Here is an 18274-nt window from a genome sequence, read left to right on the forward strand (position 1 = left end):
TTTCAATGTTAGCGCCACAAGAAGCACATTTGCTAACATGAGCCAAGTAAATCTGTGCAAGTCTTCTGCCTTGAGCTCAACTGGTGAAATCTGAAACACACTTTTTATAATACAAACAGCAAACTGTCTTCACAGTGCTGACCTTTGAGGCAACGGGGAGCTGGACAGTAAAACAAAGGAATCGATGATAGCTTATTAGCTGTGCTGCACCGTGAACTCTTATGTAACCCTCTTTCACTAGAGTACAAACTGCTCCACAAATAAAAAAGCACTGTTTGCCGACAGTGATGAGACAGGAGTGAATGATACAAAGACTCTGTAGTGAACTCTCTTTAATTCAACGTCCAGTTAGTCATTGACCTTCTCTAACAAGGCCGATATCTTGGAGAGCACTTGTGACTGACTGGCATGTTGTCTGTTCACTCGTGTGCTAGCTGTTGGCTCCCAGCTACAGTTGTTTGCCAACTAACCCTGTGCAAGTGCATGGGTCTAGCACCACCAATTTCATGAGCTTTGTTTTTGCCACTTTCCGGTTTGACCAGGCCTTTCGAAAGACCCCAACTGACCACCAATAAATATGGCAGCACCACAGATACTTCAGGTTACCCTTGTTCTGCATCATACCACCACTTTGGATTTGTAATCAACTTTTCCAGCTAAGTAAAATGATTGGATTGATGTGGGTAGCAGATTAAGCGCCACACATACATACCAGTGTCTGCGACTGATCAGAATGACTGATTGAATTTTCAGTGAAATAGTGACATTTCAAATATACAAGACCAGAAATCAAAGAGATGTTATAAAGAGAAAAACATGACAGCTCCTGTGGTCACAAACCACTCTGTACAGCGGTTTCAATCTCAACTCACCTGACTGAGCATGAGGCACCTTTTATCATGGTTCATCCACTGCAATTAATCTTTAACAGATGCGATGCAACTCTCTCTCCCCTCTGCCTCTTTCACACATCCAGTGCCATTCACTCTTTATCGCTGCCACGGTCTCTCCAGCTTTATCTCTCACATGCATAAATATTGCAAATATTAATCTCATTTCTTGTCCTGAATTCAAGTTACCTCAGGGCACCTACTGGGTCACAGCAGAGAACACTAACGCTTTCAGAGACTAATAAAACAAACCTGTTGGGAGTGCAACCATACTGAGCCAAAGGAATACAGAGTTGCAAAGTTGGTTGTGAATTTCTTTCTCCATGCAGTGAATCAATTGGCCTCGACTCTAAGTCTCCCTGGGAGAATATAAGGCACACTGAGAGGTGAGGGGAAAAAGATTCCTCGGCCAGACGATTGGACATTCAGAATATCCAAACCTTAATTCTTGTGTGCAGCAGTCATTTATGGCATCAGGACTGCTCGATAATGCATCAAAACCCACAGGCCTCCAGGGGAAGCAGTCAGTAATCAAAAAGTAAGTTAAGGTTTTCATAATAGGACCCTATAAATAACTGGGGACAGAAATGAGGGCATGTAAAATTGATGAGGGATGATTCAAACCCCATGAGGTGGATGGAGAAGGAATGTAATGTTCAGTGGCCTGGCGATATGGGCCTATGTAGAAGATGGAATTGCATAAGTGATCTGTGTCACCCCTGTTCCTATAAAACGGTACAGATACATGAACATTGTTCTAGAGGTGTCGTCTTTGAACTGGTGCTATTATGTAGTCCAGTCTTTCAGGTATTTTACTGTACATTTCCAGCAATCAACCAACGCTTGCATAACCTATGGCTCCCAATTAAATGTCTGACAAAAGTAGAGCTGAACCTGTTTTATTGTTGGTTCTATCAGCTCCTTTGTATTATACTCATTTCTCAGAGGAGCTTTACTAGTGGTTCTTGAGTGTCTTGTACATTTGACATCCTCACATCAAGTCACATCCTTATTTTTTTTTCACCGGTTTACAGTTTTTTTTTTTATGCATTCATTCCAGCTTAGTTCAAGTAAGCAAGGAAACATACAGAATCATGAATTTTAAAACTTGAAGAATATGGGTTGAAGTGAGCACCAAAAACAAAACTCCCACACATTCTTTCAGAAATGCAAAAGATTGTGTGCTTCAGCTTCTTTGCATTTTCTGAAGGATCCTGAGTTCTCCAGTGCACCTATCATTAACGGCACTATACTGTGAAAAACTACTTTTTCAGCAAAGCGTAATAAGGCCTTTCAAAGCATAACCCTTGAATTAACTTCCTCAGCTCTAAATAGACCAAATCTCGTACGTGTCAATAGTGTCATATTGTCATAATTAGGTGGAAGATGGTGGGAAAAATCCAATCAGATGTAAACAAGAGTTGGTCAAACAACAGTTAAGAATTACCCTTCCTACTACTCCAGAGTGTTTCATACAGAACTTTTCAGGGAGGTCACACTTTGTATGAAGGCACGCATATTAACCAATAACTAGCTGCTTATTAGCATGCATGTTAGTAGCATATTGTCTCTTTATTAGTCATTATAAAGCATGTAAAATTGTAATTCAAGTTCAACTTCCGTACTTGCAATCAATAAGAACAATTAGGAGGTTGCTGAGGGAAAACACTTTTACAGTTTATGGCCTTTCAAAATAAGGCATAAGTGCTTTATAGTAATAAAGAGCCAGTATGCTACTAATATAGTATATATGTGTGCCATGATAGAAGGTGTTACCATGTTGTTTTAGCCCTGATCCTGATCCCAGCCCTTAAATAATGAGTATCTGCTGATGCCCAAATCTAATAAACCAACCAAATACTTCTATTTACCTAAAAGTAGGTTATATATATATTTTGCACATTGTAATAGTTGTAGCTTACTTAACTGAACAAGCCTTAGCCACCTTCAAAAATATTCAGTTTATAAGCTTGGATGAATAATATTAATTAATAAACAATATGGAGAATGTGACTCCTGAAAGTGAGGCGATCTGATCAGCTAGAGAGAAGAAGCATTGCTCTGTTGGAGTTGTGGGAACCACGGGAACACTCAGTCCACTCGCGATTGTAGAGCAGCATTACAGAGTGAAGGTCATTCACACACAAACAGTATTTTGTCCAGCCCAGACGCTGGCGGCAGACAGCACTTTAACCAAACAACTGACAAGTCTAATTTTGGCCTGGCATCAAGTTGCTCACAAAATTAATAACGGCGGCCGCTAAAAATGAGAAGCTGCGACCTGAATGTTTTGTACACACGATTTTTCAGGCTCACACGCACTCAAAATCTGCTCCGGTAACTAATCTTGCCAATTAAAACAGTAACAATTGAATTCCTTCTTTACAGCATTTCCAGGGACATGAAGGTATTGTCCTCAGATGACTGCCAACCTGACAGATGGATCATTTAACATTCAGCAGTGACAAATTTGAAAGGAACTATTCTTAATGGTTTTTGGCCAGGTGAAACGTCCATCTCTCCTCTTTCGGCTATAGCCTTTCTGGTGCCGGCACACAGTTTTTAGTGTATATCACATTTGATATCACGGAAAGAGAAGAAAAAAAAAGGGATTTTTGCCAAGGACCACAAAAAATGTCCTATTCAAGATTCATTAGTGTCTTGTATTGAAGGACATGCATTCCTTCTCCCGCTTGCACATAGATATTATTTTTGCAGAATTGCACAAGTCTAAGAGAAAAGGCTCATAGATGTTTCAGTACAACGGGTCATGACCACAATTCACTGATCTTTTTAAACAGTGTCTACATCCAATCAGGTGCTATTCACTGTCGAGGAAGACTTTTTATTCCGTAAAAATTTTTAAATTAGGCAAAAGATTCATGATGAGGGCAGAGACCAATCGACTAACACTATGATGCACACCATTGCTCATGTATCTCACATATTTTATTACTGTGTCCTAGTTCTTTTATTTCTATTTATTGTATTTCTTATTTATTACTCCTTTGCTATTCCACGACATATCTCTGCTGGTGTGACACTGAAATGTCCCCGTACAAACAGTCTAAGTGGCACGAAGACACTGTAGCACCTTGATCTAAGACTGCACCATGTGGAGTCCTATAAGTGGTGCAGTGTACTGAATTTACAGACAGCTATGCATTTAAGCACACAGAACGTCGATGACGTTTTTCATCACAAAGCCACATTAGCGTTGTCTTGTCCTGTCAGCATGTAAAAATAAAAAGAATAAATTCACAGTAGCTCCTTCAGGATGAGTGGCACAGAGCACAACACACAGTCAGTCAGTCAAAAAAGCATTTAGCCTATGTGAGGATGGAACAACAGCAATAATATCTAGTTAGCCAGACTAGGTCTCATAGGGGAGCTGGTTTGATCCAAGAGACAAAACAACCCCCAAAAATGTACTAAAGAGAAAGAGGGGCATAATGTATGAAAGGAGATGTTTTAGTCTCAAAACTCAGAATCTGTCTTCAAAACCAATTTGCCCATACAGTGTCATATGAGTCAGAGTAATTATTAAGTGTGGCATCAGCCGTCCGCCTTTACAAGTTCGACAGTGCTTGTCTGGAATATATTTACTAAGCCGATTCCATAAAAGTAAGGACTCTGTGTAAAACGTAGATAAAAACAGAATGCAATTATTGTGAATGAACTGTGTTTACTGACAGTTTCACTTAAGTGTTCCTGAGCCCATGTAGTAACACCCTCTATACAACCATGTGTTGACAAAGTGGTGAACCTCGCTCCATCCTCGCTTGTGAATGACTGAGCCTTTCCAGGATGCTCCTTTCATACCCACTCATGATGCTCTCACCTGTTACCAATCAACCTGTTTACCTGTGGAATGATCCAAACATGTGTTTTTGGAGCGTTCCACAACTTTCCCAGTCTTTAGTTGCTCCTGTCCCAATTTGTTTAAAACATGTTGCTGCATCTAATTCATTCGATTGAGTATGTGTCAAAAAGGATCAGCAAATGATCACATTCTGTTTTATTTATGCCTTCACAGCGTCCTAACTTTTTTGTAATTGGGTTTGTACTGCAAACGTCCAGCCAACCAATTTGAATTCTCATTCTCTGCACATCAGGAAGATAAAACAAATCCATATAGCTTACCATCAAACTTTTTATGCCTGGAGACAAATGTGGTCCTTATATTGTGGCTGCTCTTCTCGACCAAGTTCTCGAACTCCAGTTTGCTCTGCAGGTTGAGTTTGTCCTCCATCTCAGATGTGCAGCAGGTGTATCCCTGAGGACAGACACGCAGGTGCTCACCTGAGGGACACAGAGACACAGAGCGCCATTTTTACACACATCGCTGCCACAGGATTCGGTTTTTCAAAAGGCTGAGCTGAGGCTTTGATCAAAATTCTCCTGTGATTTCGGGACTCTCATCACTGAAGCTATCAAAGAGGGACAGACCATAACAAACGGGGAAGGATAATATTTGTCAGTAACCTGCTATCATGTGAAACAGAGAGTAACTTTGATACAGCAGTGCACACACCTCATTTCTTTATATCACAGTCCAAGGCATTGCAGTAACTGCAACTGAGCTCATGTACATCAGTATTATGTACATCAACCTACTGGCACTGGATTCAGAAACTATATTTCAGTTTCTAGGAGGTGCCAAGGCTACAGTAGTAGTCTAGACATCAACTGTACAGTTGTAAACAAATCATTGACGTATTATAACCTGATAAACAAACATTTTAGCAAACAATTAATTATTCACACATCCACCAGAAAATCAAGTAACTGTCTCATGAATCTGGAGTCGTGTTTGTGGCCACCTGATGAAAGTCCGATTTTTACTCTTTTTTTAGCTCTGTTTTTGGTCTCCACCAACTCCTGAGGGAACTATCCGGCTCTTGCCGCTAAATGCTCGACCATGTTCACCAGCTAGTCGCTAACTGTCTGCCTACTGTTGGCTGGTGATCAGATACTGTACAATGAAGCCCCGTCTCCAAAACCAACTGTCTCTGCTGTTGCTGAGATCACTGCAGATGAGAGCAGTCTCCGTTAACTGAAAGAGTTAACATCCAGGCTTTGAGATGGTGAGTGGTTGCACATCAGGACAATTAAATTGTCGGGACTTACAGAAGAACTGAGCATCTATTAGCTGTTACAAAAGAGTGTGCATATCAAATGTTAAACCTGATTCTGTATGAGTCAGAAACAGAAGTGTTGGAGAGGGTATGAAATCATTTGTCAAATATGCCAAGCCTTCACCAGAGTACAGTAGACATTTAGAACGTGAGAAAATGTGAAACTATACTCCTTTGGCTGTAACCTTCTTTTGGATAAACAACAATCAGTAAATTACCTCACATATCTGAAAACCCTCTCTTAAAAACCAAGGGGTTAGTCTCACATCTGTAGATTATTCTTGGTGTGTAAACAGTGTAAGTGTGTAAGAGGGCACAAATTGCAGAATGGAGCGAGGAAAAAAAGATCGTGCAGTCTGATGAAATGAAAGATTCAGTTCTACAGCCATACCACTATCCGACAGAAAACAGGCTGAACCCGTCATGCATTTAACACAATCTCCTTCTCCGAGCGTAGCGATGGCAGCATCACGGCAGGTGTGCTTTTTAGCATCAGGGCTGTGAGACGTGAGATTAGAGAGAATGATGGTTTGAGCCAGACACAGAGAGATTGCTGAAATAGCAAGAGCGCTGAAGACCTTTGACTACGTCCAACCACCAGGGTGGTTTTAGGAAAAGAGTGGAAGAGTCCATGAGTGATCCAAGCTATGCAAAGACTTCCATCAAACAGAGAATCTGATGGGTGCAATGACTGAGCAGACTATAAATCTGCAAGGATGCATGTGATAAAATGCCTAAATCCAGAGGAACCAAGTTTACACACTGAGTGTACAAAAAGGCTCAAATCACAACCAAATTTGCTTTACTGGCTCAAAAACAGTTCTTATTTTGTGTTGATTGACAAAAGCTCTAACTTTGATCCATTCTGCACATGAATACAGCAAATTTGAGTAACATCTGTCTCATCTGACTAATGTGCGTGGGTTAATCTATGGATGCAGAGCAGGGGTTGAAACCTTTCAAAGATGTACAATAGCGCAGCATTCAGGCACTCACACAGGAGGAAGAGGATTAATGTGGAGTTCTGCTTTGATAAAGTAGAGGTATTATTATTATATTTGGCCCATTGACAAAGTGTTTCATACACACTTTAAATTCAACAACTCTGACCAAAACTGATCTGTATTAACAGCGGTAGTTTAATTCAACCATAGGTTTGCAGATCACTGTTTATTGTGTGTGTTTAACCTTAATCTGTATTCTTTTAGTGCAAAATAAGAAAGCAAACATTTGCATGGGTGTTAAGATAAGCTGATGTAAATCTGTTAGCATTATATTTTAAATATATTATATTAAGGAAGTAAACAAACCAAACAGTGAATTAACAGAGGCCTGTGCTTCCAGTGAGCAATGCAGACATACAGATTGTTCTCCTTTCTTTATTCCTAAATGATCGGATCAACAATAATACAACAATACATCCACCAATATATAAAAATAAGTTTAAGAATTCCTTTTTGTGCAAAATGATTTTCTGACTTTAAAATGTTAACCAAAATTGTAAATACCAAAATGCAGCCTACAACCTCACACTCAGTTTGATTTGTTCCTTGTTCTCGTACCTTTCAGTGATTTGACTGCACAGAAATGTCTGAATTTACAAATAAATGGCCTGATAAACCTCAGAAAATGACCTGGTATGCAACTGAAAGCAACAGATTGGCACCATCAACAGATAATTAAAAACTAACAACCGCCAGAGATATAAGAACAGTGAGCGAATTTTCCTGAATTAATCAAAGTCAGAGAAATAAGCTTGATTACAAACCAATTCTAATATGTTTCCCCCAAAAAACACTTCAGTGAAACGTTGCATGTGTGAGCCTGAGACTCAGCAGTGGGATGGAGACTTGAGGGCTCCATCGTGGACGACTTGTCAGTGAGAAGAAGAGCTCCATGAACAAACAAACAAAAGATTGAGGTTGTGGTTGCTGTGAAAACAATGAAAGCACACTGGTCATAATGTGTGCTTTCAACTGTTTGTCTTCCTGGGCAGCAACATCTGCGGAACTGGCAAAGCTGTTGCTCAAGAAGGCAGCAGTTGGGCTAATTCTTTGGGAAATAACTGCCAGCTTACGTCTCGTTACTGACACGTGCAAATATAGACATTTTAGAGGTGCCACATTTTTCTGCATAGTCTCCTCTGCTGCTCTGCATCCAAGAGTATTACACATCGTTATCAGAGGGCTAAAAAAAAGTCTGGCCAGCAGTCACATGAAAGATTTGAATTTTGCGAGGCTTTTTTTTTTTTTCTAACATTAACATTTGAGAAAGTGAAAGATGAATTGGTTGTCGTGGCACCAGCGGCCGACTGGTGCGCAGAACAGACTGACTGCGGGACTTTTTTGATGGATCCTACTGGCAGGCACACTGGCGTTCTGCATGCATATACAGTAAGCTATAGATGAAGGAGCTGTGCATGGATAATGAAAGAAGGAGGATGCAGTATGTACTACGTGCTGGCACTCTCAAATGTGCTTAATCCTTAATCAGTCCTCAGAGAGGCACCAGGCTACAGTAATGAGGTGCACCATCAACAGTTCAACAGAAACCCATTGTCTCCAGAGTAATGCACAAGCCTGCTGGCCACGGAGACCAACTCTGTAAAACAACAAAATAAGCTGGAATGCAACAGTCGATTTCTATTTGGTGATTCTTTCAGACCCTTTTGTTTCCCCGCTAAACAACAATGTTGTAATCTTTTTGCAATGCAACAGCATTCCTCAGCTGTCACATGTTATTTCCACTAGACGCAACGCTGTGTGATAATCTTTATTCCAAGCTGTGATCAGTTAAACACGTGTCTGCAGAGAAAACAATATTGTGCAGGGTACAGAGCTAAAGTGTAGCATAGCAGTATTATTTCATGTTTTCTTTGCATAAATCTGTGCTGTTTATCTTTTTAGGCGCCGTTCATGTCACTGTTTGCTTTGTATCAGTTTTGCTTACATTGAGCTCTGAAACAAAGGATCATTAAAGTATCAGTGCAGCACAACATGTCCCATCACATTTTGTTTTTGGATGTTTACATTGAGGAGTCAAGGGGATTATTAAGACTGACTTGGGGTCAGGTTGAACTAGCATGCATCAGCTGGCTGGCAAATGTCAAAGAAAGCACCAAATTTCAGCCTTGTTTCCCAGGATCAAACTTGCAGTGTTTGAAACAAAGCCCACATACGAGTTTGCCACAAGAGTTGGTTTATTGTCATGATGATGGAGAACTTAAGAAAAATGACACTTTCTCGCTGCATTAGGAAGCCCTGCAACTCTGAAAGTCCATTTCAGCTTGAAGTTTCCACTGATGCAATAAATCAATACAAGGCTGAACTGCCCTTAAGTGCAAATGACAGCTGAAAGGAAATCCTGGTGCTTTTAGCTTTCATAGGTTGTGCATCACTCTTTTCATCTTTCAGTCTCGTTTCTGTATAAACACATAATTTGACATATCCAGCTACTTTCACCACTTTGAAAACGGTGATGCTGCTGTTACATAAACCAACGCAAAATAGGACTCTTTGAGCAGCAGGCAGGAGCGTGAGCTGCATGTTTATGTTGTTGTGACTGTTGTGAATTTGTCACATGCTATACCTTCTCTCCTTTTCTCACCCCCCCCCCCTTTTTTTTCTGTCCGCTTTCCATAACACAGATACCAAAATAAACAGCAGAATATAAAAAGCAGTGATTCCAAAATAATACAGGACAAAACTACGCAACAAAACTTTCCTGCACAGTTTTTTATCCTTTGCGAGCTCCCTTTCTAAAGAACAAAACAAACACAAATGCCTACCTTCGTGAACTTAGGGAATAATCGTCGCCAAATCTAGATGGGATTTTGGCTCACCAGACCATATCTGTCCTGTTCTAGTTGGTTGCTTTGCACCCAAGATGGAATTTGAAACCAAGCTGTCAATACACTGCACGCTTGCGAGATCACAGTTGTGCTCAGACTCTGTCAGGCTGAGTTAAACTTGTAAGTCTCAATACCAACAAAATGGAGACATAAGGGTGGACGACAGAAAGCCAGGGATGCCTGTTTGGGCATAAAGCACAAGCTGTGTTGCAATAAAAACACATTTACAGAGATGCATAAAACAATGAATAAAATGTGAATGCCTTAACAATTGGTCAAAAGCCTAAAGGAAGCCTTAAACAGCAAAGCGCTTTAAATTAAATATGAAATAAAAGTACCTTATAGTAGCCAACAGTACAGAAGGACCCAATTCACACCTTTCTCATTTTATCTAGAACAGTTCAATTTCATAGCTCCTTTATGCAGTAGACTGGCCAATTGCTGTAAAACAACAAAATAAATATAAATAGATATGCGAAGGATTTACACTAAAATTCCCTCCTTCCCATTGTAATATACTGTATATACTTCACAAGACATATAACATATTGGCTCTTTATTAATCATTATAAAGCATTTATCCATGCCATATTCTGAATGACCACGTTCTGCTAGGCCATTCACGTGAGAAAAAATAGAGTTTTCCATCAATTAATTACTGCTTATTGATCGTAACTAAGGAAGTTGTTGTACATGAATTACAATCTTAACAACCTAACCCTTAATAAACCCAGTGTAATGCATTAATAAGTGCTTTATAATGACTAATATGCTACTACCAGTATGCATGCTAATAAGCCACTAGTTGTGTACATTAATATAAAGTGTGACCAAAAATATTGTGTTTATATTCAAGATATTCAATTGGCAAACCTCATTTGCTGAGAACAGAAAATCACAGCGGACTCGAAACAATCAGCTTGAACGCGCCTGTGCTAATTAATTAAGCCTCGCTGTTACTGTGTGCTTGGATAAACAATTGCCTCAGAGATGGATTTTGACAAATCAGAGCTGTTAGCAAGAAGAGCGCCGAGGGGACAAAAAACACAGAACACTGGTTGTGTCGCTAACATTACCACTACTGTCTGCAGGTGAAGAGGGGCAAGTTGGGAACACTCCCAGAGCACGTACATGGCATCTGTTAAAGCCGCCTGCCAAATCAGTGCTGCAACCAGTTCTCTCACTGCTGCTGCTTCTGCACGTTTATTAAAAAAAGCCATAGTGCCTATACTTTTGAGTTATACCCATTTGCTACAGTGTTCTGTCTGTCAGCTTATATTTTTGACAAAACAACAGGCAAGAAGACGAAAGGTTTTTTACAGAGCGAGCAGCAGAGAAACACATACTGTATGTACAATAAGCCTCAACATACTGAAGAAGATACACATGTCCCATCGGGTTCTTCATGGAGAGGAAGCCTGCTTTCATTTAGATATAAAAGAACCAAGCTGTAGCAGGCATTAGGTCTGGCACATCCACCCACATTCATGATTCATTATACGCCTAACCTGATCACAAATTCATGGATCAGCACACGCAAAGACAGACCGGCATATACACATACATAATACATTATTTACTCACAGGTTTATCTATGACTTATGAGCAAATAACGATGCAATCGCTGTGACAGAAAATGTGGATAAAGGTCTTCACCATTTTTTTCTTAACCCAGTAAAGCTTGCTAACATTCCGCTCTGTCCTCTGCAGCTGCCTCGAGCGCAGATGTCAGAAGGCACTGCTGCACATCTTTCCCATTCAGAACGCGCTGATCAGAGATTTAAATGTATGTAATTACAGAAGGCAAGATAATTAAGGACAAATGGTAATCTTCTTTGGGGATTTTACAGTGAAATGTTCTGGCATTAGCTCAAATGTTTCCTAATCAAAGAGGAAGTGAGGCATAAGAAATGTTGTTCGTCTTACAAACGCAATCACACATTTGCTGCTTTGTTCAGTTTCTCTGATACGCAGATGTGTTTGGCTCCTCTGGATCGCTATTTTCATGAGTCGCAGAAACATGACTGGAGCGTAGCTTTGTAATTAGGTGAAATTGCTGACTACAGTCTCGGAGCATGCTCACGTAGGCCGGTGCCATGCTGATGAATGGCTGAAGGAGAGATGGCAAGACAATGTCATTTGACACGTGGAATCAGCCACACAGACACAGACCCTCTCGCAGAATTCTCCGAAAACACTGAAAAGATTACTTGAAGATTATTATGTGTGACACACGTTTAACCGATCAGACGTTCTGATTTGCTAAATAACACAAAGTCAGGAATATGTAGGTCATTGGGAGGAAGTGGATGGACCTGGAGGTATGATAATGTAGAGATTAAAGAGGACCTAACATCATTTGGGATGCTTTACTCCACAGTTGTATTTGGCCTCAGTTCCCTGTGGATTCACATCCCTTGATGTTAAGGAAACATGTTCTTCGCTTGTTTGGGGCTTCATACGCATGCAAAGGCTGATATGCTGCAATCATGTGGAGGATGGCAGGGATTTCTTCTTCTCTAATAGCAGTTCTTTAAGAATGGCAGCAGAGCCTACAGTTGGTACGGCACCCATGTGATGTTAAAGCTCAACTGATGTCCTTGTGGCATACAACAGATTTGAGCCTCAGATGCACTGAAGGGTGACTGCTACTGAGGTTTTGTCTGCCTGTATGTTTCCTTGTATACCCTTTTGCTTTGTTGATTCTGAATGCACAAGACAGGGGAACCCTTTCTCACAACAAATACAAAGATTGTGCTTTCACGCCAACAGCAGTTTATTTTATTAGAGAGAGCGAACGCCAGACAGCCACATAAGTAGCCCCTTTAATAATGCTGTTGTGAGGTTTTTGACATGAGGCAAAAGTGGCAACAAGGGCTGTCAACGAATATTCTGAATTCATTCGATTGTGAAAATTAATATTTGATTTGGGGGCGGGGGGCGCAGTACCACAGCAGCTGTTCCTGCGTGGGCCTGGGCTGCTGCACTGAATGCACTGCATGACGGACAAGAGTCACACAACCGGAGTTTCCGTTTTCCATTCCGTTGGTGGTGATTGCTGAAAGACGAAGCAACAAGGCTTTGGTGAGTTTCATTTCGTTTCCGTCGAGTTTGACTGCACTGTGTTTTACAATGATAAAATTACTGTTTCTTTGAATGGACTCTGGTGGCTTTGGCGAGAGCAATACAGCAGCTGTTTCTGGTTGAGCAAGAAAGATCTTGCTCTTTAACAAACAGGTCTATCTCTGCAGGAATAGTTTACACATTGTTCTCAGACACCTAGAATAACAATCTGAGCCTGTCAGTGGCAAACAAAAACACTTGGACTTAGTGGATGTACACTGACGGTGCACAAACGCCCGCAGGGATTGCATTGCAGCCCGTTTTGTGGCTGCCAGCTACAGTACTGTCACACAATACTGAACCACATTCAAAAACTGTCTCCATTAGCCATTGATTACCTGAAATTTCAGAGAGGTTGTATTCACAAATTCAGTCACACACACCCAGTACATGCTAACGTTTTAGTATATGTTTGAATGAATGCAGCATTTGTGGTACTTCTATTATGTTTCAGCTATCACAAGATGATAGCAAGACAGAGTATGACTCTTTTTCTTGTCACACAGTAACACAAGAGACTGCTAGTAGACATAATGGAGAATATAAGGTTCAGAAGAGCACTCAAGGAGAGGTGTCTAAAGTGTTTTGCTTTACTGGGGAAAAAAGGTCTGCCAAAGAAAAATCTCATGCATTATTATTTACTGCAAAATAGCAGGGGTTGGGAGGACTGAATGGCATGCTGGCATGTTTACCAAACTTGGGCCATTATGTTGAAATGTTTTTCTGCTGCTACTATAAAAAGAAAGAAAGCAGAGGCAACAAATAAGAAAGGGGAGACATTGAAAATAAATATGTTTTTTTCAAAATGGCTCAATTCAGATCAAATGCAATTTTAAGTCTTGACATAAAGCAGATAGTGGACACATGTTGTATACATGGACGTGCAACCCTAACTTGTGTTTACACGTAATTGTTCTGCTTGGTCATCTGCTAAATGGCTGCCAGCAGGTGGGTCTGTATATTGTGTTGTTGCGCTAGAAGGTGTGAGACCTCAATAGTCACGGAGCACTGAGCTGAACTCCGATTGGTTTCAGTCACTTGCCAACTCAAGATAAGGCTTCAAAGGAAAAGCCGTGGAAAAGTCTTCAAAGCGGAAGTTAAGGAGATCCTAAGGCTTCCACTGCAACGTGGTTGATCAAGTTAAGCAAAGATTTAATGCAATAATCAAAATAAAAAGTAAAGGGTGTAAACCCATCTCGCTCGTCATACTGCTGCACTATTCTTCTTTTAGCTTTGCTCTGGGAGCTGAGAAATATCCTATTGGCTCATTTTATACTCATTTATTTAAAGAAAATACCACAAGAAATTAATGTTTTATCAAACAAATACTATTGAAAGTGGTTTATTTCAGCAAAATAACAGCCACCATGGGGTCATGAATGAAATGGCGCAGGAGCCCACAGCGAGTACTGACTACACTGCAGCAGATAAAAAACCCAGGAAATGACGTGATATTAGATAGAAAATGCCAAAAATATATCTAGTGTTAAAGACATATGAACATGGATAGCAGTACACTGTCTGATGTGAGGTTGGCAATGATGGTCATAGTTCTTAGGCGCTTATCTTAGTGACAAGAGGGTTCATAAATATACAGTATATTATCATCTATAGATAGATCAATCCACCACACACAAATCCATGTAACTTGTAACCCTGTGGATCATTAATGTATGTAAGGGATTCCACTTTTTGACGTGCTTTTGCAAAGAGATCTGTCCAGAAATCTATTGAAATATGTAGAAAATATCTATAATAGCATAATAACTATAAAACATATAATATTAACTGCCAACCAGTCAAGTTGCATTCATAACCATGGTGCAACAACAATCATCTGAGTCAATGAGCTTCTGGTGGACTACAATGCTGCATTTATATTATACACACACACACACGCACACATACGTATAGGATATAATGTGCTAAAACAGATCTTTGAATGGTTCAAACCTGTGTGTTTTTTTTAGAAGAAATAATCAAACATCATTTTTGCCCAATTCTGACAGCCCTAGTGTGTGGTCACAGTGACCTTTGACCACCAAAATCCAATCAATTCATCTTTTAGGTCAAATGTTTGTTACAAATTTGAAGAAATTCCCCCAAAATGTGGTCACGAGAATGGTGCATATGTACTATTCGCTGTCCCCGGTGCAAAGGCATAAAACTTTTCAATGGATTTTTGGCCAGTTTTAACAGAGGGATACATGTCTTGTCTGGGCTCTACTGTAAAGATCTTCTCCAAGAGTCACAGGCCTCTTCTTCTCTTTTGCTTTCATAAATCCCCATTAAATCCTCATGTTTGGTTTGCCCACAAAGCGCCGACTAGGGACCGATATGTAGACATGCAGAGACGATGGTGAGCTGCCACTTATCTCTTGCTGGGTCAGTCCACTGAAAATTCCAAATTCCACAATTTCAATTCAACAATTATAAACACTTTGATTTCCTACATGGTTGGACAAAATGTCCTGCACAGTACTTCTAATCGAGTACAACTCTGTCCTTAAATGTGCACTGATGTCGACAAGGCTTGTGACATGAATCAGTCGCTGCATTTGTCTGCAGATAAACACTTTAAGATATGGTTAAGTTCTAGTCCAAAACCACCACTGTCAAGAGCTGAAAAGGGTCTGTCATCAAAAGATACATACAGCAGTTTGACTACGTCACAACCTTCTGCTTGGGAGATTAAAATGCTGAGACTTTTTTCAATTTTATCCCCTCAACTACAAACATATGTTGCAGGGAAATGTGAAGGCCCCAGAATATTTCAGGCCAGCTGTGGGAAAAGAGTGGGTTCAATGCCCATGTACGGTCTGATGCCAGACAGTGTGATTAACTCCCAAAAGGATTCATTAGTCTACCTGGCCAAAGGGCAAACTGCATATGGACCATGCCATCTGGTACATCCCTTGACCACTCTTGCCAGCATTTATAAAGTGAGGACATTCTCGTCAGAGCTTCATGCCAAGAAAAGCCAGCAGATCATATGAAGTCAAGAGAAAAAAATGTATTATTCACCCAAGCTTAAAATTCATAAAAAGGTGTAGTGATGCAGTAAATTTAATTAATTTCTGCAGAGTGGAGCAGCACCATTGTACTCCGAGCTGGTGAGTTTTATTCCAAGTTTGTTACCCAGAAAAGAGCCTAAAAGAGCCAAGCGTAATGTATATGGTAGCTTTATGTAATTATGTCATTTAAACTTTGATTGAAATCCGGATTTGTTTTAATCTGATTCCACAATATCTTAAATTGCTGCTTGTTAGCGGGGCCCTCTCACCGTAGCAGAGCCAAGCTCAATAACAGGGAAGCATCTTGAATGAATCGCATTTATTATCATTGATCTACCACCAGTCCAGCTCCAGTCTCATTCAGAACTGCCTCTGGAATATTGCCTCTTCTCTCTGCCTCCCCTCTGCTCTTATAGTCCGGGCTGCTACAGAGCACCAATGTGCTGAGAGACTCATTGCCTTAAATTGAGGGTGCAGGCCTGCAGAAGCAAGTCCATACTCTTGACATTTCAATTCAACAATTGAGTTCGCTTGAGCCGGGCCTGCAATAGCTATAATTTCGTCCAAAGTCAGTTCCTTATTTTTAGCACTGATTCTGTTCAAAATCTATCACATGCCAATATCTGTCACTAAAGATTTGTTCTACAACACTTTATATTTAAATGAACACTTGCTTACTTTATTTGCTGCTGGTCTACAGCCATATCTATGTTGTATTTTCAGCTTTAAAGGGTACATCACTTGTCAGCCAACGTTGGTTTTACATTAAGTATGGCTTTAAAATCATAGAAAAAGTGCAATTTTTGAGGGCAACATCGTCAATCAATGAGCAGGACTTCTCTATGGAAATAGTAGATTTTAGTATCATTTTTCAATCAGCATAAATGATTTGTATTTAATTCACTGGACTTACCTAAAACAGACATTGATGTTTGGTTACTTTATCCATTAGCAGGCACTGAACTGATTTTACAGAAAGCTATATAATAATATACAGTACATCAATATTGTGAAATCCAATTACATAAACCTTGATTGAGGTTTTCACCCCTAATGTCATGTCTATTATCTACTTTCAAGTTTAAGGCAGTTTGTATTTATGTAAATCCCTTTTGTTTTGTATTAATTTGTTTGCAGTTGGAGTAGGAGATGGATAAAAGGCAGAGGTTAGGGGAGTGGAGTGATGTAGGAAGCCAATTAAAGGATTTCATATTTATTGATATCAAGGAAAAAATCCAAAGGAAAATTATAGTTTGCTTTTTGGGGCTTCTGTGTTGGTGTTGTGTATTGAATAACAGCCCTCTTTGTGAACTAAAGGTCATTTAAGCCATTGAAAAGAGCAAAATGTGAATGAAACCAGTTAGCATTACGACAAAATCTATGGCAGAAAAAGCCCGGGTTTAAGACCGGAACTGGACTTATGTGACCAGGAGAGGGGGGTCAAAGTCAAGAATTTCTCTAAAGACTGTGCCTGTCTTTGTCTTCTTGCTTTCTCCGTCTCTCCTCTCTGAACGGTTCAGCCAAGTTCAGCATACTGGACAGTCAGAGCTAAAAGGCCGGCTGAGCCTCGGCTTCCTGTGAAAGGCTGACACCTCTATCTTTAAGATCTATTGACTCAGGCACAGCTTAGGCCCCTCACACATCTGGGCCATGACTGCCCTTTTTTATTTGGGCTGCGACAGGTTTAAAGGGCCCTTTATTCATCTGACACGGCCTAGATTAGAGGGCAAAGGAAGCTCGATCGCACTCACAAATAGAATTAAAGGTTGTTGAGTGACAGAACACTGTATGAATACCCTGTAATGTTACATGAAAGGGAAAAACAGCTGTGAGTAAAATGTGGTGAAATCAGCAGCTACTGTTGTCGCATGATACAGTGTGTTGTGTTCAAAGGTTAACTTTTAAAATCAGCATGATGAAGGATTCCTGCAATCAAAGACATTCTGGATGTATCGGGACGTCTTCCTCTAAACACATCTGAGTCGTATCTAAAATGCAAAGCAAAAGTAGGCTACCAACTGTCAGGTGTTTTTCTTTTTACTTCCAATGATGGACTACACCTCGTCACCTCTCTCAGTCCAGTCTCGTCCAAAAATTGAGTTCAGAAGTGACAACTATTGACTATTAGAAAGTTGCGTGGTTGATACAGCATGACGCCTTCAGAATCTAGATCTCATGTCGAGGTACTAAATGATAAACCTCAAGAATTGTGTTGTTTCTTTTGAAAAATGTATAGTATTGAACCAAGCCGACATTTTT

At 40.2% G+C, this 18274-nt stretch overlaps 1 protein-coding gene across 1 annotated transcript in view; it reads right to left on the reverse strand.

Annotated features, from left to right (window-relative positions):
• The window catches only part of gpc6a (glypican 6a), a 133294-nt gene that overhangs the window by 101158 nt on the left and 13862 nt on the right, over positions 1 to 18274 (reverse strand). Inside the window, exon 2 of the mRNA XM_041937762.1 lies at positions 5034 to 5192. Within this exon, the coding sequence (XP_041793696.1) occupies positions 5034 to 5192 (159 nt within the window). The remainder of the gene's footprint in view (positions 1 to 5033; positions 5193 to 18274) is intronic.

The sequence above is a fragment of the Chelmon rostratus genome, chromosome 1 (genome assembly GCF_017976325.1).
Source record: "Chelmon rostratus isolate fCheRos1 chromosome 1, fCheRos1.pri, whole genome shotgun sequence".
Taxonomy (NCBI): Eukaryota; Metazoa; Chordata; class Actinopteri; order Chaetodontiformes; family Chaetodontidae; genus Chelmon; species Chelmon rostratus.